The sequence below is a fragment of the Ambystoma mexicanum genome, chromosome 11 (assembly GCF_040938575.1).
Source record: "Ambystoma mexicanum isolate Mex_15411 chromosome 11, UKY_AmexF1_1, whole genome shotgun sequence".
Lineage (NCBI taxonomy): Eukaryota > Metazoa > Chordata > Amphibia > Caudata > Ambystomatidae > Ambystoma > Ambystoma mexicanum.
Window position 1 is genome coordinate 36,456,281 of NC_090934.1, and position 19,461 is coordinate 36,475,741.

Genomic DNA, 19,461 nt, shown 5'->3' on the forward strand with positions numbered 1-19,461 from the left:
CTGTATTGGTGTTTGTGTTTACACATGGTTTTCACTATGACTGGCGCGTGCCCTTGTTCCCTCGCTTTCAAATGGTTTATGACTTTGGTTACAGTATCACTGTTGTGCCACTCATTGCCTGTGCCAGGCCCTCTTTTCTCCGTACCTGCGTGCTTGTTACAGACCTTCTCAGGCCTCCTCTGCTTCGGCGTCGATGCGCTTCGTTTCTTTCTTGTGCCCAGGACTTTTCTCGGACGCGGGCAGCGTCTCCTTGCTTCTTGGTGGGCGATGTGCACCCGGCTCCTCTTCGCGTGCTCTTACGCATCTAGTCTCCTCCTCCGTATGGCTCAGTAGTCCTCTGGTCGTCCCGCCAGGTCGCACCTCCTCGGCTCCTCCCACGCCACACGTCTCCTTCGCGCGGGGTGCCGGGTCCCTCCTCGACTCCGGCTATTCTCCGCGCCTCTCCTCCTGCGCCACAAGTCTTCTTCACGGTGGGGCGCCGAGTCCCTCCTCGACTCCGGCTGCTTCATGCATCTCTCCTCGCTCCGCTCTCCTCTGGGTGGGGCCGCCGGACCTCCTCACCGGCATCGCTGTCTGTCGCCTGCGGCGTTGAGTCGCTCCTGGACGCCGCTGTGCATCGCGGTCCTTCTCCTTGAAGGCGGGTTCCTCCGTGCTCGTCGCCAGTTGTTGTGGGCTTAATTAGGCCAGAATGAGACGAGGACTCGGGGGTGCGTCTTAACTGCAACTTTATAATCTACCAACTGCCCCTCTTCCCTTTCCCGCCTCCCCTCCTCCCTACCCCGCCCCCTCGTGTCCCTTCTGCTTTCACTTTTTCTTAAAGGGCCCGCGCCCTTTTCCCTCACAACACCCATATCCATATTGCATGTGGAAGAGGAATCGGGGTCTACGCGTGTAGTGCGTTAAATGGGTGTAATAAAATAGCGTTACCCTTCCCTGGACTTAGAAAATAAAAATGTCGAGGTCTGTCATTAAGTGCGTTCTTGTTAGGCGTGGAAGTGGCGCGAACTGTTGGTGAACCGTAAGCGGGTTTACGAGCCCGTGGAGCAGCACGCATGTGGCCGCATCTAACGGCATAGTCTCCACGCAAGGGACTAGTGAGCAATTGGTTGCAAGTTGGGATGCATGCGGGAGTGGTACTGGGATGCCGCAAGTGGGATGTGCTGGTTGTGCCCAAGGTCGGGGGATGCGGCAGAGACGCTCCATCATGGAAGCAACAGGACGAAAGTATTATCCGGCTACCATAGGGTGGCATGCTGGTAGGCGCCTTAGAAGTGGCAATGAGGCAATTGGGGTACTGAGCAGCGAGATAAAGGTTTGTACACATAGCTTCCTTGGGCTTATCGATTGGCACATACCATGGAAGCAAGACGACACGGAGCAACAGAGCGCAGGGGGAAATAGGGCACTGTTGGGCATAAATGGGATCATATTTTATAAGGTGTCCGGTCAAAGGGTCGACACCAAAGGACCGAAAACAAAAGGATAAAAAAATGTTAAAAAAATGTCGATCCTTTTGTTTTCGTTCCTTTGGTGTCGACCCTTTGACCATTCGATCCTTTGGTTGTCGACCCTTTGACCTACAACCATCTTATAAATGGTACGGGTTGCTCGCAACCATGCCACTAGCGCAGAGATGGCCCACTCTGGGTAAATATATCCGACTGGTAGCCAGGAGGATTCAGCCTTCGCTACCAAACGTTTAAAGCAGGGGAGTGGCCGCAGGAGATGAAAGATTAGCTGAGGGCAACCGAAGTCGCTTGGAGCAAGCGGAGAGGGTTGCGGGTATCTGTCTGGCCAGCTGCACTAGCATAAAAGCCATATGCGCTTTCAGTAAGCGCATGGGGTAGGGGTGGCCGAGAAGAGGGCGCCCCTTTCACCTGCAATTCTAAAATTCGTTTGGGGGAGGTTACTGGTCGGGGGTGTTAGTGGCCTTTCTGCACTCCGGTGTGGCTCGCCGTGGGGTGAGGCAGTGCGGGGCACACGTCTATCACGCGCAATCCAGAGGGGCACTTGGGTGACCTGTTAGCAACCGGAAGAATGTACTTTTGGGATTCAATGGGAGTTATTTCTCCTGCCATGCCGCGGTACCAGTATTATAAATTCAGGTAAGGGGGCATGGATGGTGAACACGCTGAGGTGGTGGTCATGTCCCCAGTGAGGCGGGTGTCAACTCAAGCCGTGAAAGGGCTTGGCATGGGGCGGCTAGCAAGGGTGAGAGGGAGAGGGCCCATCGGGGCAGTATATGGGAGCTTGCGAATAAGGTTAGTTGGGCATGGAATCGGGTGAACTGTTATGTTGGGTGTGCTTGGCGTATTGGCGGTACCAGATGGCAGTTTGCCACCGCAGCCAATCTCGGCCCAGTCAGAGGCTGCAGAGGGCGATGGCAAGCGGTATCCATTTTGCAGGGTCCAAGCCCGACACGGGCCCGGGCAGCACGGCCGAACTTGGAATACATGAGTTGAGGCATTACGGGCGCTAGAACTCCTCGGACCCCCCCCCCCTCCCCCATGCTGTGATACAGGACGGCGTGAGGGGGCACAAAGAGTACATTTGTTGGGAGGACATGTTTGGCGGGCACAGGAGAGCAAGGGGCGGAGAAACGACAATACAGGCGCCTGTATGATTAGGCAGAGGTTCAGTGCGCTGCACGTTATGTTAGGATATGGAAGTGATAACGGGAGGTTCCTTGCTAGGACATTGCTTGCAGCAGTGTGCTTATGGTAGTTCCGGCGGGCACGCAGCCCTCATAGGTTCGTGCCCACGTTGGGCATGATATGGCAGTTATACCGCTCCTATATACAAGTGTTTCAGAGCGCACTGTCGGCCCACGTTCAGCAGCTCAAGGGGTTGCCAGGCATGTTTCAGTTGTGATGTAAGTGCCTAGCACAGCAAGGAGAGCTGTGTACGTAAGGGCGCCATTCAATGGGGAAGGAACTTGACAATTATCGCTGATGGGGCAGGTGGCTGGAGCCCTGAGACAGCGAGGGGTGTCAAAGGGGGCACATGCGCCGGGTATGGTTAAGGCACTATAGTGGGAAGAGGGGCGAAGAGAGGGCCACGGCGCCCCAAGCTGGGATTAACAGTAGAGTAGGAGAAGGGTGCCTCTGGGGAAATGGCTAAAGAGATTTGCTGGGATACAAAGGACTGCACTGAGGGGATGGCACATTAAGGGTGCGTTGCTTTAGACAGCAGTTAGAGGGACACCCACGACAGCCTTGTCATAAGTTTAAAGGCTTTCGGCAAGGAACACACAGGGGGAGGCCCGGTTGCAACGGTCAGCAGCGATACCGCAGTTAGAATACCCTGGGGAAAGGGTTTTGCGCCAAAGGGTGAGGGCAAACTCAGCCGTTTCATCCCACACGCTGTGGGAGTAATGAGCAACGCTCTGAGACCCGAGAGTTCGCAGCTCATATATAGAGGCAGAGTTAGTACATGAATTAAAGGGGTTTTCTCCAGGGATATCACAGGTGGCACGCCGGCTGGGGATCCCCGATTAGACATGGGAAGCTGGTAAGGGTCGGCTATTCAGCAGCAGGGGACGGAAGCTCACAGTAGGGGTTGGAGCAGAGTTTGGGGGACAGTAGTGGGTACGTGCTTCATTGATCAAAGAAGGTGGTGGGGTGTACAGTTGGGTTAGTACGCATGTTCTCACTACAAGTACAGAGGAAGGCGCAGCTCTTCAGGGGATCAAGCGGCACTCCTCCGGCCCAGTAGGACATCTGCAAGGGCAGACAATACACCTGGATTTGGATGGGGGAACTTTGGCCCAACATTAGGAAGGAGAAGGGAAATGAGAGTTCCCCTTTTAAGCCCATAAGGGCTTGTAAGAAGGGGAGTAAAGGGCAGCTTCTCCCGTCAGAAACGGCGCTCAACCAGCACAAGAGCTCCGGCAGGGGCACACAGACCTAAGAGTCTTGTGGTTGGCGAGTTTTAGCCTAATGGAGTATGGAAAGGGCTGATGCAAGCGGGAAGTGAAGGCAGAGTTGGTTCAAGGTAACTCCTGCAAGGGCAGGCAGAGCAATGAGAGAGTGGCAGAGGAGAGTTAGCCTAATAAGACTCACAGCTGGGGGAAACCAGGGACCGGTGGTCCGAGATCATTCCAAAGTAAGAATGAAAGGTGGCAGGAGCAGAAGTGTTCCCCAGAACAGGCCCGGCCTGGCGAAGGCGGAGTCCCAAGCAGACAGTGCAAGGGACGGAGTTGGACCAGCGCCTCTTGGGAGCCTAAGCGGCGGGGGCGTCTGATCGTGGCAATGAGTGCTCAGATTCCCCCGAACAAACTGCGCTCTCCCAGCCCAGGAACACCTGCAGGGGCAGGCTGGTCTCAAGCACGAAGGATTGGGAAAGTTGTGCCTACTAAGGACGTGGTTGGAAAAATGGGGGAGGCACTTGACCCCACGGCTGGAGTAAACCAGGAGCTGGTTGTCTGAGAGCAGGCCAAGGCAAGGAGGAAATGGGGAAGGGGCAAAAGTGTTCCCCAGATCAGGCACGGCCTGGTCAAGAGGTGAAGTCCCAGGTTGAATATGCAAAGGACAGAGTGAACTGGCCAGCATGGGGCTTGGAGGCTTCACAAAAAATTGTGCACAAAGCTACTGGAATTGGGAAGGAGGAAAGGGGGGAGCCGCGGTGGGTGGTAACCCACCTTCGGCGTGACGGTGTTTTGGCGACCAGTGACAAGAAACAGACTCTGAATGAGCCATGGGAAAGCCGGAAGGGTCTTCGCTCTTCTCGGACCAGCGCCTCTTGGGAGCCTAAGCGGCAGGGGCGCCTGGTTGTAGCAATGAGGGCTCAGCTTCCCCCGAAGAAACGGCACTCCCCCAGCCCAGGAACACCAGCAAGGGCAGGCGGAGCTCAGACACTAAGGGTTGGGGGAGTTGGGCCTACTGTGGACCTTGTTGGGAAAAGGGGGAAGCAGGTTTTGGACACAGAGCAGTCTCTGCACCTTCGGAACTATTTTCACAATTGTTTGTTGTGTTTTCTATGATGTGTGAAAATAAATCTGCTGCCTTTTTATGCCAAAAAGACGAAATGTCTCATTCTGCACCTTACTGGGGGGGAGAAGAAAGGGGCTGAGAGGAAAGAGCAAGAGTGATGTATATTGGTATAAGAACGGACAAATGCCCAGGTTATGGCCCAATGGAAAGCGTAATATCCTGGGCTTGAGTCGGGGCGGTAGGAGGGGGGTTGGGGCGTAATGAGTAGGGCAATAGGTTTAATGTCCCATCTCACTAACAGTTTGCCACCCAGACCCAAAAAAATGTTGAGTCTGGCTCTGCCCCTGTACAGAGCAGCCTGCCTTTAGTAACTTACAATTCCCCTCCCCCAAACACAACCCGTGGGCCTAGTTTCTGTCCCTCCCTGGGGCAGCCGAGCTTCACTTTAGCCCTTGAGTACCCTCAGGGTGGCCTGGCTGCAGTGCAGTCCCTCACTGCCTTCAGTGTAGTCACAAGACATCCACGCTGCTCGCCCGCTTCCTACCGCTTCTAAGCGCTGTGGTAATGTGAGTTAGTATGCTCTGGACTGCGGTTACCCTCGGTGCGGCTTGATGTTTGTGCCTGACTTTCCTCATTTCTCTCTCCTTCTCTCCAGGCCGGACACCCGTTCCAGCTCCGCTGTGCCCGCTCGGCCTACGCCCACTCCCGGGTGAAGCAGGAGGCGCCCACTTTCCTCCTCTTCCTGGACTGCTGCTGGCAGCTGGGGCGCCAGTTCCCCTTCTCGCTGGAGTTCAGCGAGAGCTTGCTGTGGACCTTCTTCCAGCATGCCAACGCCTCGGAGTACGGGACCTTCCTGTGCAACAACGAGAAGGAGAGGTAGGGCTGCGTCTCATGGCACAGAGGGCACGGGGGATGACTGGCATTGTGTGGTATAGACTGGGAAGTGGTATATGCCTAGACGGTGGATAGCAGGGGGTGCTGGCAGGAGGTGGCACTGTATCTGCAAACAGGGTGGCAGCAGGGGGCACACGGTCTAGACACAGCAAGTAGCATGCATGTAGGTGGGTAGCAAGGGGCATCATTGGTACGGGTACCCAGAGCCGGCCTTAGGGCAGGACGGAGCGTGCGGCCGCCCAGGGAGCCCTGCCATTGGACCACCGAGAAAGATTTGGCTGTCCCTCCATCCCCTGCCCCATGACTAGGGGCATGCGGGCAAATTGTTATTTTTCTGCATGGGGTGTTGCGGCTTCTAAGGCGGCCCTGGCCATACCACTAGTTTGTTTGTTTTTTACAGAGCGTCCCTTTAGTTCAAAGGCTCAAGAAACACGTCCTTGACGCTTTGTCTTTCTTCCAGATCTAGAACCGTCCCAGGACGGACATTCAAGCACTGCCATTTTCCCAGGTCACAGCGACACAGTCTCAGTCTCAGTCTCAGTCTCAGTCTCCCTCTCTCTCTCTCTCTCTCTCTCTCTCTCTCTCAGTCTCTCTCTCAGTCTCTCTCTCTGCAATTTGTATTTTGTAAGTAAACTCTGTAAGACCTTGAAATCCAACTATTTGAGCCAAGGTTGGTGTTCCTGGTCCCCTTCCACCCACCCCCACCCCCACTCGACACCCGTACCACACCATCTGTCTGCCCACCCCACTCCCTCCTTTTTGATTGCTGTCAGAGTACCACTAATTCGTTTATTCAATTTCCACCCCTGCTCTGCATCCGCACAGAGGGTAGCAGCTGGCACTAGGCTTTATACAGGGGGTAGCACGTGTGTTTGTCATGGAGTAGGAGGTAGAGAGTGGTGGGCAGAGGATAACAGGTGCTATCTGAACAGAGGGTAGTGCGTGTGTAGGTCATGGTGTAGCAGGTAGAGGGTGGTGGGCACAGGATAACAGGTGCTATCTGAACAGAGGGTAGCATGGCTGTTGGCCATGGTGTAGCAGGTAGAGGGTGGTGGGCACAGGATAACAGGTGCTATCTGAACAGAGGGTAGCATGGCTGTTGGCCATGGTGTAGCAGGTAAGGGTGGTGTGCAGAGGATAACAGGTGCTATCTGAACAGAGGGTAGCACAAGTGTTGGTCATGGACAGAGGGTAGTGCGTGTGTAGGTCATGGTGTAGCAGGTAAGGGGTGTGTGCAGAGGATAACAGGTGCTATCTGAACAGAGGGTAGCACGTGTGTTCGTCATGGTGTAGCAGGCAGAGGGGGGTGTGCAGAGGATAACAGGTGCTATCTGAACAGAGGGTAGCACAAGTGTTGGTCATGGTGTAGCAGTTAGGGGGTGGGCAGAGGATAACTGGTGCTATCTGAAAAGAGGGTAGTGCGTGTGTAGGTCATGGTGTAGCAGGTGGGGGTGTGCAGAGGATAACAGGTGCTATCTGAACAGAGGGTAGCACGTGTGTTCGTCATGGTGTAGCAGGCAGAGGGTGGTGTGCAGAGGATAACAGGTGCTATCTGAACAGAGGGTAGCACATGTGTTCATCATGGTGTAGCAGGTAGAGGGTGGTGTGCAGAGGATAACAGGTGCTATCTGAACAGAGGGTAGCACGTGTGTTCGTCATGGTGTAGCAGGCAGAGGGTGGTGTGCAGAGGATAACAGGTGCTATCTGAACAGAGGGTAGCACGTGTGTTCGTCATGGTGTAGCAGGCAGAGGGTGGTGTGCAGAGGATAACAGGTGCTATCTGAACAGAGGGTAGCACGTGTGTTCGTCATGGTGTAGCAGGCAGAGGGTGGTGTGCAGAGGATAACAGGTGCTATCTGAACAGAGGGTAGCACGTGTGTTCGTCATGGTGTAGCAGGCAGAGGGTGGTGTGCAGAGGATAACAGGTGCTATCTGAACAGAGGGTAGCACGTGTGTTCGTCATGGTGTAGCAGGCAGAGGGTGGTGTGCAGAGGATAACAGGTGCTATCTGAACAGAGGGTAGCACGTGTGTTCGTCATGGTGTAGCAGTTAGGGGGTGGGCAGAGGATAACTGGTGCTATCTGAAAAGAGGGTAGTGCGTGTGTAGGTCATGGTGTAGCAGGCAGAGGGTGGTGTGCAGAGGATAACAGGTGCTATCTGAACAGAGGGTAGCATGGCTGTTGGCCATGGTGTAGCAGGTAAGGGTGGTGTGCAGAGGATAACAGGTGCTATCTGAACAGAGGGTAGCACAAGTGTTGGTCATGGACAGAGGGTAGTGCGTGTGTAGGTCATGGTGTAGCAGGTAAGGGGTGTGTGCAGAGGATAACAGGTGCTATCTGAACAGAGGGTAGCACGTGTGTTCGTCATGGTGTAGCAGGCAGAGGGGGGTGTGCAGAGGATAACAGGTGCTATCTGAACAGAGGGTAGCACAAGTGTTGGTCATGGTGTAGCAGTTAGGGGGTGGGCAGAGGATAACTGGTGCTATCTGAAAAGAGGGTAGTGCGTGTGTAGGTCATGGTGTAGCAGGTGGGGGTGTGCAGAGGATAACAGGTGCTATCTGAACAGAGGGTAGCACGTGTGTTCGTCATGGTGTAGCAGGCAGAGGGTGGTGTGCAGAGGATAACAGGTGCTATCTGAACAGAGGGTAGCACATGTGTTCATCATGGTGTAGCAGGTAGAGGGTGGTGTGCAGAGGATAACAGGTGCTATCTGAACAGAGGGTAGCACGTGTGTTCGTCATGGTGTAGCAGGCAGAGGGTGGTGTGCAGAGGATAACAGGTGCTATCTGAACAGAGGGTAGCACGTGTGTTCGTCATGGTGTAGCAGGCAGAGGGTGGTGTGCAGAGGATAACAGGTGCTATCTGAACAGAGGGTAGCACGTGTGTTCGTCATGGTGTAGCAGGCAGAGGGTGGTGTGCAGAGGATAACAGGTGCTATCTGAACAGAGGGTAGCACGTGTGTTCGTCATGGTGTAGCAGGCAGAGGGTGGTGTGCAGAGGATAACAGGTGCTATCTGAACAGAGGGTAGCACGTGTGTTCGTCATGGTGTAGCAGTTAGGGGGTGGGCAGAGGATAACTGGTGCTATCTGAAAAGAGGGTAGTGCGTGTGTAGGTCATGGTGTAGCAGGCAGAGGGTGGTGTGCAGAGGATAACAGGTGCTATCTGAACATAGGGTAGCGGAAGTGTTGGTCATGGTGTAGTATGGATGTTCCCGTGGTGGGATGGTGCAGTGGATATAGGGGGGCACTGCACTATCGAGGATGTGGCACGGATGTTCCCGTGGTTAGAAGGTGAAGTGAACCTGGGAGGGCACTGCACCATCTCGATGTGGCATGGATGTGAAGTGGACATGGGAGGGCACTGCACTATTGATGGTGTAACATAGATGCTCCCATGGTGGGATGTGAAGTGGACCTTGGAGGGTGATGCACTATCGAGGATGTGGCATGGATGTAAAGTGGACCTTGGAGGGTGCTGCACTATCGAGGCTGTGCCACGGATGTGAAGTGGACATTGTTACAGGCTCGTCCTGCTCCACACGATACCAGGGCTCATCCAGCTACTCCACGACACCTCAGGCACAGCAGGCACTCGGCACTTAGACACAAATAATACACAGGCGACCAACAGTAAAGAGAAATGGGCTATAATGCAAACGCACACCAGTGGATAGGGGGCTGCATTCTGTTCTGCCCCTCCCTGGCCTGGCTCATCCTTGTGTACAATGGAGTAGCTAAATCTAGTCTCCACCCATAAGCCAGCACGTATAATGCCCATATGATAACAAACAGGCCATTTTGCAGAACACGAGGCTAAAAGTACTTTTCACAAGTGCAAGTTGTTTCTGCAAGGCAGGCTCTGGCAGCCTTGGGATTTGAGCCAGCAGCGTCATCAATGTTTACTTCTCTGGAGGGGCTCTTCATGCCCGGCAGTCTGAGGCATCACAGCGTTCCACAGCTGTGCTGTGCTGTGCTCTACTCTGCGACATCGCTTGGCACGGGGGTTCAGCTGTTAGGCCAGTCTCTTAGGTAAGCCTTTAGGCCAGTCCATTTGCATCAGATGTACCTCAAATAAATGAAAACAAAGTGCAGTATCAGAGAGGTAACAGACATGGTAGGGCACACTGCACCATCAATGATGTGGCATGGATGTGAAGTGGTCCTTGGAGGGTGCTGCACTATCGAGGATGCAACGTGGATGTGAAGTGGTCCTTGGAGGCTGCTGCACTATCGAGGATGTAGTATGGATGCTTCTGTGGTGGGATGGTGAAGTGGACCTTGGAGGGTCATGCACTATTGAGGATGCGGCGTGGATGCTTCCGTGGTGGGATGGTGAAGTGGAACTTGGAGGGTGCGGTGCTATCGAGGATGCGGCATGGATGCTCCCGGGGTGGGTGGGATGGTGAAGTGGCCCTTGGAGGGTGATGTACTATGGAGGATGCAGCGTGGATGCTCCGGTGGTGGGATGGTGAAGTGGACCTTGGAGGGTGCGGCACTATAAAGGATGCGGCATGGATGCTCCCGCAGTGGGTGGGATGGTGAAGTGGACCTCGGAGGGTGGTGCACTATTGAGGATGTGGCGTGGATGTGAAGTGGTCCTTGGAGGGTGCATTACTATCGAGGATGTGGCGTGGATGCTCCCGCGGTGGGTGGGATGGTTAAGTGGACCTTGGAGGGTGGTGCACTATCGAGGAAGAGGCGTGGATGCTCCTGCAGTGGGATGGTGACGTGGACCTTGGAGGATGGTGCACTATCTAGGATGCGGCGTGGAGGTGAAGTGGTCCTTGGAGGGTGAAGCACTATTGAGGATGCGGCGTGGATGCTCCCACGGTGGGTGAGATGGTGAAGTGGACCTTGGAGGGTGTTGCACTATTGAGGATGCGGCTTGGATACTCCTGCAGTGGGATGGTGAAGTGGACCTTGGAGGGTGGTGCACTATCGAGGATGCAGCGTGGATGCTCCTGCAGTGGGATGGTGAAGTGGACCTTGGAGGGTTGTGCACTATCGAGGATGCAGCGTGGATGTGAAGTGGTCTTTGGAGTGTGCAGCACTATCGAGGATGAAGCATGGATGTGAAGTGGACCTTGGAGGATGCAACACTATCGAGGATGCCGCGTGGATGCTCCCGCGGTGTGTGGGATGGTGAAGTGGACCTTGGAGGGTGGTGCACTATCGAGGATGCGGCATGGATGCTTCCGTGGTGGGATGGTGAAGTGGACCTTGGAGGGTGCTGCACTATCGAGGATGTAGTGTGGATGCTCGCGTGGTGGGATGTTGAAGTGGACCTTGGAAGGTGGTGCACTATCGAGGATGTAGCGTGGATGCTCCCACGGAGGGTGGGATGGTGAAGTGGACCTTGGAAGGTGGTGCACTATCGAGGATGTAGCGTGGATGCTCCCACGGAGGGTGGGATGGTGAAGTGGACCTTGGAGGGTGCTGCATTATCGAGGATATAGCGTGGATGCTCGCATGGTGGGATGGTGAAGTGGATCTTGGAGAGTGATGCACTATCGAGGATGTAGTGTGGATGCTCTCATGGTGGTAAGGTTTAGTGGACATGGGAGGGCAAACTTCCCTATCGAACTTCACTATCGAGGATGCAGCGTGGATGGGGAGTAGACCTTGGAGGGTGCTGCTGCACTATAGAGGATGCGGCGTGGATGAGGAGTGGACCTTGGAGGGTTATGCTGCACTATCGAGGATGTGGCGTGGATGCTCACGTGGTGGGATGGTGAAGTGGACCTTGGAGAGTACTGCACTATCAAGGATGTAGCGTGGATGCTCGGGTGGTGGGATGGTGGAGTGGACCTTGGAGGGTGATGCACTATCGAGGATGCGGAGTGGATGTGAAGTGGTCCTTGGATGGTGCTGCACTATCAAGGATGCAGCGTGGATGTGAAGTGGTCCTTGGAGGGAGCTGCACTATCGAGGATGCGGTGTGGATGTGAAGTGGACCTTGGCAGGTGCTGTACTATCAAGGATGCGGTGTGGATGTGAAGTGAACCTTGGAGGGTGCTAAACTATCGAGGATGCGGCGTGGATGTGAAGTGGACCTTGGAGGGTGCTGCACTATCGATGATGCTGCGTGGATGGGGAATGGACCTTGGAGGGTGCTGCTGCACTATCGAGGATGCAGCGTGGATGGGGCGTGGACCTTGGAGGGTGCTGCACTATTGAGGATGTGGTGTGGATGTGAAGTGGACCTTGGCAGGTGCTGTACTATCGAGGATGCGGTGTGGATGTGAAGTAGACCTTGGAGGGTGCTGCACTATCGAGGATGCGGCGTGGATGGGGCATGGACCTTGGAGCGTGCTGCTGCACTATCGAGGATGCGGCATGGATGCTCCCATGGTGGATGGAATGGTAAAGTGGTCCTTAGAGGGTGCTGCACTATCGAGGATGCGGCGTGGATGTGAAGTGGTCCTTGGACGGCGCTGCACTATCGAGGATGCGGCGTGGATGTGAAGTGGTCCTTGGAGGGTGCTGCACTATCGAGGATGCAGCCGTGGTGGGATGGTAAAGTGGACTGTCGAGGGCACTGCACTATCGAGGATGTAGCATGGATGCTCCTGTGGTGGGATGGTGAAGTGGACCTTGGAGGGTGCTGCACTATCGAGGATGCGGCGTGGATGTGAAGTGGTCCTTGGACGGTGCTGAACTATCAAGGATGCGGCGTGGATGTGAAGTGGTCCTTGGAGGGTGCTGCACTATCAAGGATGCGGCGTGGATGTGAAGTGGTCCTTGGTCGGTGCTGCACTATGAAGGATGCAGCGTGGATTTGAAGTGGTCCTTGGAGGGTGCTGCACTATCGAGGATGCGTGGATGTGAAGTGGACCTTGGAGGGTGCTGCACTATCGAGGATGCGGCGTGGATGTGAAGTGGTCCTTGGAGGGTGCTGCACTATCGAGGATGCGGCGTGGATGTGAAGTGGTCCTTGGAGGGTGCTGCACTATCGAGGATGCAGCGTGGATGTGAAGTGGACCTTGGAGGGTGCTGCACTATCGAGGATGCGGCGTGGATGTGAAGTGGCCTTTGGAGGGTGCTGCACTATCGAGGATGCAGCGTGGATGTTCCGTGATGGAGGGGCTGGGACTCACTGGAGGAGGTAGGGTGTGCACACTCTGACCTAAAGGAGGTATGTGCTCAACTGTGACTGCGAGGAGGTGCAGTTGAGGGTCTGAGGCATAGGGGGCGTGTTTGGCTTTCTTCTACACTGAGGGGGATTGGCACGGTACAGCGTCGGTGCATGTATTTAATGCTATGGACTCGCGGAAAAGTGCAGGCGGTGGCTCTGGAGTGTGGAGACACTGAGAAGATGCGATCAGACCATCGCTGGGGCTCTGGGGTTCCAGCACATAGCGTGAACTGCGCTGCCTCTGGGCGCTGTATTCCCATACTGCCGTGGTGAGAATTTTGGGGGGCGGGGAGTGACACACAAAGACGCCATAGATGCAGCTTTGGCGTGCTGGGACTGGGGGGAGGGCATAACCCGTGCATCCGACCCATTACATAGTAATTGCTCATTCCACTTTCCTTTCTCCCCCAGAAATGTGTAGAATGAGTCTTGTTTTTTTTTGGCATAAACAGGCTGCAGATTTATTTTCCACAACATCATAAAAACCACATTTGCACACATTAGTGGAAATAACTCCGGAGATGCGGCGACTGCTCCGTGTCCAACAACCTGCTTCCCCCTTTCCTTCCAAAAGTCCATCATAGGCCCAACTCTCCCAGCCCTTTGCGCCTGAGCCTCGCCTGCCCATGCAGGTGTTCCTGGGCGGGGAGAGCGCCGTTTCCTTGGGGGAAGCTGAGCCCTTGTTGTTCTTCCCCAGACGCCCCTGCCGCTTAGGCTCCCAAGGGGTGCTGGTCTGAGAAGAGCAAAGACCCTTCTGGCTTTCTGTGGGTCTTCCGGAGTCTGTCTCTTGTGCTTGGTCGACCAAACACCGCCACACCACAGGTGGGTACTGCCCACCGTGGCTCCCCTTTATTCTCCCTCACATTTCCAGGATTTTGGTGCCGAGATTCCAGTAAAATGCTCCATCCCCATTGGTGCCAAGTGCACCCCATCCCTGAGATAATACGCTGGGGATTTTAAGTTAATCAGGCCGTGCTTGATCTGGCCAAATCCTCTGCCCCTTGCAGAATTTGACCATTGCGCAATTCAACTTCCGCCTGGATCTGGCTGCGTGATTATCCGTGCCCCTCCATTCTGGTTTCGGGATTATCTCTGACCAGATGATTTCCGTTTCTCCCAGGTGTCCTGCCAGCTCCTGTAATGAGAACATCATTTCCCGCATTACCCCCCAGGTGTATGACCAAACATCCGGCTTTTGCTGCTTCCGAGCAATTTGCGCACCTGCCCCTGCAGTTGCGCCCAATTCATTCTGTGCCACCCCGTGCCACCCAATCCTGAACTCGCCGGCCGTCAACGCCTCCTGCTCCGCCGTCCAGCTTGCCCCTGGTTTAGACCCAAATGAGTGTCCTATCACCCAGACAGATCTCCTTCTCCTCCGGGCTGGTGCTAATGGGATGAAAAGGCAGCACGTCAACCTTACAGTTTTTCTGGTTGTGCCTGATCTAGGGGATACTTCAGTCCCATCCACATTTTCGTCCTACCTTCACCTGCTCTTGCACCACCAGCTCCCGATTCTACCATAGCTTTGCCATCTTCTTAGTAGGCACAACTCTCCCAACCCTCAGTGCCTGATACCCGCCTGCCCCTGCAGGTGTTATTGGGCTGAGAGAGTGCCATTTGGTCGAGGAAGCTGAGCCCTCGTTACCACCACCAGCTGCCACTGCCGTTTTTAGGCTCCCAAGAGGCGCTGGTCCGACTCTGCCCCTTGCATTGTTGGCTTGGGACTCTGCCTTCACCAGGGCAACGCTGCTCTGAGGAACACATCTGCCCCTGCCACCTTTAACAGCTTCCACGCACCAAGCTCAATAGCTCCCCTCTGCCCCTGAAATTCCTCCTGAGTTAGTGTCGACTAAACACGAGGCTACTGCACATACTGACTTGTATTCTGGCACTACCGAGAGGTACGGGATAGTGGTTCATACGGCAGTGTGCAAAACTGCTGACCAACCGCCTCCTTCTACTCCTGCTCCTTTGCTCCCAACAGGACCCTCTTGATTGAAAATTACGAGTGAAGGTGAAAAGTCCCTTTTCGATACTGCGAGTTTCGGGGAAAACATTTGTATTGGTTCTTGGAGGTTAAAAATGTACACCTTTTAATGTTTTCAAAACACTATTAGACGAAAATATCCTCTCTTGGTTTTGTGTGTGGGGATTTTATGAAAGGCAAATGCCATTTGTCCCATTTAATTTGGGTGGTTATGCAAAAGCACATAAATGAAATGTGCACATTTCACCTTGACATGCTCATTTCTGGCGATGTCACCTCCTATTGTATTTGATGATGAGTCCCCCCACTTTAATTATTAGGACTTGACCATGGCAGCAAATTGAACCGCTGTGTGCCCAAACTGGGCACAGCAACAGTCCACCTCACCTCACCTTTCCTTCACCCCAAATGTGCTGGTTTACCCCAAAATTGGGCACCTCACCGGTCCACCTAACCTTCACCCCAAAGGTACAGGTTTACCCAACACGTGTTGTATGCAATAGCCCTGACACGCAGAGTTGTCTTATAGAGCTACCCCACCTACCAGGCGCTTCACCTTGCGTTATGTGGCTCTGGCCGAGAGAAAAGGAGGAGGAGGGAGGGTCGTGCGAGCTTGGCCCACCAGTCTCCATTTGGCACGCTGAGGTTACCAGCGTACTACAGTTATGCTGAATAAGGAGAGTGGACTAGTTTACCGTGTCCCTGACCCGCAGACAGATAGGTTTATAGTGGCATGTAACGGGGAATGGGCAGGCAGCCTGGGTGCAAGCACCGCGGACAATCTTAGAGGCCTCTTGGTATCAAGCGCCTTCTAAATAACAAATGAAATAACGGGGCAGACTAGCCTAGGCATGCCGTGGGCACCCCCAATGTCTCCACTCCAGTATTGCCCCCTCACACAGCCTGTAAATCGTCTGCTTCTGCCCCCTCCCCTACCGACCCCTTATCTCCTTCATGTTAGTGACATTCCCTGGATTTAACCCTGCAAAATTCGATACCCTTACACGTGCACACCATTCGTTCACACATGGCCCCGTCTTGGGAGCTGCCCCTTTGAACATACCCCTCGGCCATGCGCTGCCTACCTCCTACATTTTATCGCACACCGCGCGGCGGCTGGTCCTGGAGAGAGTGCTGTACCTCTGGGTACTGCAAAGGGTCAGGCCATAATGTTCACAGTGCCGTTATGTCATGCCCTCCTCATGGCGCTCCTCCTTATCATGGAAACTTAATGCAATCATGCTTATCGCGCCATTCATCTATACCCACCTACAGTGTAAAGAGACATGCAACACTGCTTATCGCGCAATTTACTACCACAGGCCTCATGGCGTTCCCACCTTTAATGGAAAAGGTCCTGCAATACTGCCTATAGCGCCATTCTGTAATAATTTCCTTGTGGCGCTCCCACACCCTCTGGAAAGAGTCACGCCATAATGCCTTTTGTAATACCGTCCTCGTGGGAAGCTTAATGCAATTATGCTTATAGTCCATTCCGTCATACTCCGCCTATCATGGAAGCCCATTCCGTCATACTCTGCCCACGATGGAAGCCCATTCCGTCATACTCCGCCCTCCATGGAAGATTAATGCAATAATGCTTATAGCGCCGGTTACCAGTCATTTGGTCGAAAACCAAATGGTCGAATGACCATTTGATCGAAGTAAAATGGTTGAAAAAAAAGGTCGAATTTTTTTTTTAATTTTTTTATTTTATGGGGGGGTTCCCCCCCAAGCCCCCTTTTTCTTTATTAAAAAATATTTTTTAAGCAACCAAAACTAAAAATATATATATAAATAAATAAATTCGACCTTTTTTTCCGACCATTTTGATTCGATCAAATGGTCATTCGACCATTTATTTCCGACCAAATGACCGGACACCTATAGCGCCCTTATAAATCATTGCCTCGTGGCGCTCCCACACCCAAATCGTAAGAGTCATGCCATAATGCTCCTAGCGCAGTTTGTCATACCCGCCTCGTGGCGCTACCATGCCCAAATGGAAAGAGGCATGCAATAAAGTTCCTAGCGAGGCGATCCCCAAAACCAAATGGAAAGAGCCGTGCAATAATGCGCACCCCCACCCAAAGAAAGAGTCAATTCACCATCTTTCATCAATTGACCTTGCAGTTTCCAAGATACTAATTCCAAAGGCAGGTAAGGCTCTTTTATTACAACCCTTTACACGGTAGACACGTTGTCCATGACTCCCTTCCTCTTCCTTAAAAGGGGGCGCGAGCGCCCCCTTCCATTCTCCAGTTGCACTTGTTAGAGACATGTTTAGCAGGCATCCGCCTTGCTGTATAGACCTATTGCCCGAGACGTGCCAGGCTTCCCGCCCCTTGTGCAAACCCTTACTATTCGAGACATTTTGCAACTGGCACCGGGTTCAAGTCGCGTAAACGTACTCAGTGCATAGTGCAACCCCTGTGGGCCGCGCATGCTTCCTCGCCCCTCCGACGGCTTGAGGCACGTGTGATAATAACCGGACAGGTAAAGGCAGCATCTGGCGCCGCCAGTCTGTCCCCTTGGGTATCCATAGCCCAGTCATGCTGCGACTGCCGTGGCCCCCCTAGACCTTGTGCTAGCACTCCAACTGTTGCACCAGCGTTATAACTACAGCTATATCCCCATCTGTCCCCGTACCGGCAATATCCTCCACCAGCAGCCCTTCGCGAGGCAAAAGTCCCGGCATCGGTGGCCGTACTAAGCGCCCCCATGATATGACTGCATGCAATTGCTCGGAGTACCTGCACCCGCATGCACCTTAAATGCACCTAACATGCCTCCTCGTGTTGCTCCCCTGGGTCTAACCCATCCCGAGAGGATTATATGTAAGGCCTGCTAGCTGGTTTTTGCGCTTTTCCTCCTCTTGCTACCCATTCTTTCAAATGGCCTCTTGGCTGGCGCGCGGGCGCCCAGCTGATCGCCACACTAGGCAGCACTATTTCATAATATGTCTACTAAAACCTGCCCGCCTCTGCCATTACTTTCCATGCCCAATACGGTGCACTCCACATTACCCCTTCACCTTTCTTACTGCACCTAGCCCCCTATTTGTAGCACATGCCTCGCGGCTCTCACCTGCCCCCTCTGCATACCCCGCCGTTCCTAGACCACGGGGCAGGGGAGTTGCTAGGTCTGGGAAAGACCCGGGGCTAGGCTGATGTCGGTACTGTCGGGACTGGGGGGTAGCTAGCCTTTTGGCTGTAGCTCCTGAGATTCTATCCGGGGCTACAACCAAAAGATCAGGGGCTATAGCCCCCGTAGCCCCCCCTAGCAACGCCCCTGCCACGGGGTAAATCAAATACCTGCATCTCAAAACATGAATCGATACGTAACACGTGCCTGCTTCAGCAAACAGAGGAAATGAAAGGGGTGCTTCCACCTTATTCCTTTCCTTTCCATGACGAGAATGTTATATGCACAACGGGCAACATAATGTTTACATTGTAGTGGCCTACCTTCCGATGGGGGCATCTCTGACATTCCATGCACACAGTACCGCCACTGGCTAGTCCTTGTGTCATGTTGACGTCTCCAGGACAACAAGGGCGCGAGGGAGAGAGGGAGCGGGGAGGAACGGGAAGTGACGCGGGAGGGCGGGGTAAATTAGTAGAAGTTTGGAGTTTAATAATGACGCATACAGTTTAAGGCAGCCCGGCGTCCGCCTCTTATTTCCTGCGCCACGCACCCTGCACCCGCGCCCAGATCTAACAATGGTGACGAGCGCGGAAGCATCAGCGGAGTGACTCTCAGGCTGAGAGTACCGTGGTCTGCCCCATCCCACCACGCGACGGAAGACGTAGCTTCCAGAGGCGCAGGCCCACTGAGCAGGCCCATGACATATGCAGGCTGAGGTGCAGGCAGCCCCGCCCGCAGCCCTGAAAGCAGCCCGGGTCGCGGTGGTGATTCCAGACCGATGCAGAGGAGCCGGGAGACCGCTCATAAAACTGAAGGCAAGCGGGAAACATGGACTGCACTTGGTGTACGTGCCTTCGGGGGGGGGGAGCACCCGCACAGCTCCAGGCCCACAGGGAAGGGAGGAAGCGGGCCCACTAAACACGTGGGCCCAGAATAATAAAAGAGGAAAGCCTGTGTGGCACCCCGGGCCCGCGCGAAGACAAGGGAAGCTGCATGACATGGGGAACACCCAAGAAAGTGCATATCTGGGTGCCCCAAGAACAGGGACCTCAGCACGTGGTGCTGTAAATACCCCAAAGGGTGGGGACCAATCTGATGCTGCTCGTGCCTCACGAGGCGGCCATCCAACGTCTGTACATAGTACATAGACCCGGTAGAGATGATAAACAATCTATACCAAAAAATATTCAAAGGAATTGGAAGACTCAAGAACAGGCAAATCAAACTCCAAGTAGACAGCTCCATCCGCCCTGTAGCTCAGCCATACCGCGGAATTCCAGTCAATATTCAAAAGAAGGTTGAGGACGAGCTCCAGAAACTACTGGAACAAGACATTATTGAGAAAGCCACTGGCCCCACCACATGGGT

At 54.1% G+C, this 19,461-nt stretch overlaps 1 protein-coding gene across 4 annotated transcripts in view; it reads left to right on the forward strand.

The window, feature by feature from the left end:
• Window positions 1-19,461, forward strand: part of LOC138503040 (myotubularin-related protein 9-like) — a 564,386-nt gene that overhangs the window by 498,839 nt on the left and 46,086 nt on the right. For all 4 annotated transcript variants that reach the window (XM_069622476.1, XM_069622479.1, XM_069622478.1 and 1 more), the window contains one exon: window positions 5,587-5,807. In XM_069622476.1, coding sequence (XP_069478577.1) covers window positions 5,587-5,807 — 221 coding nt within the window. The remainder of the gene's footprint in view (window positions 1-5,586; window positions 5,808-19,461) is intronic.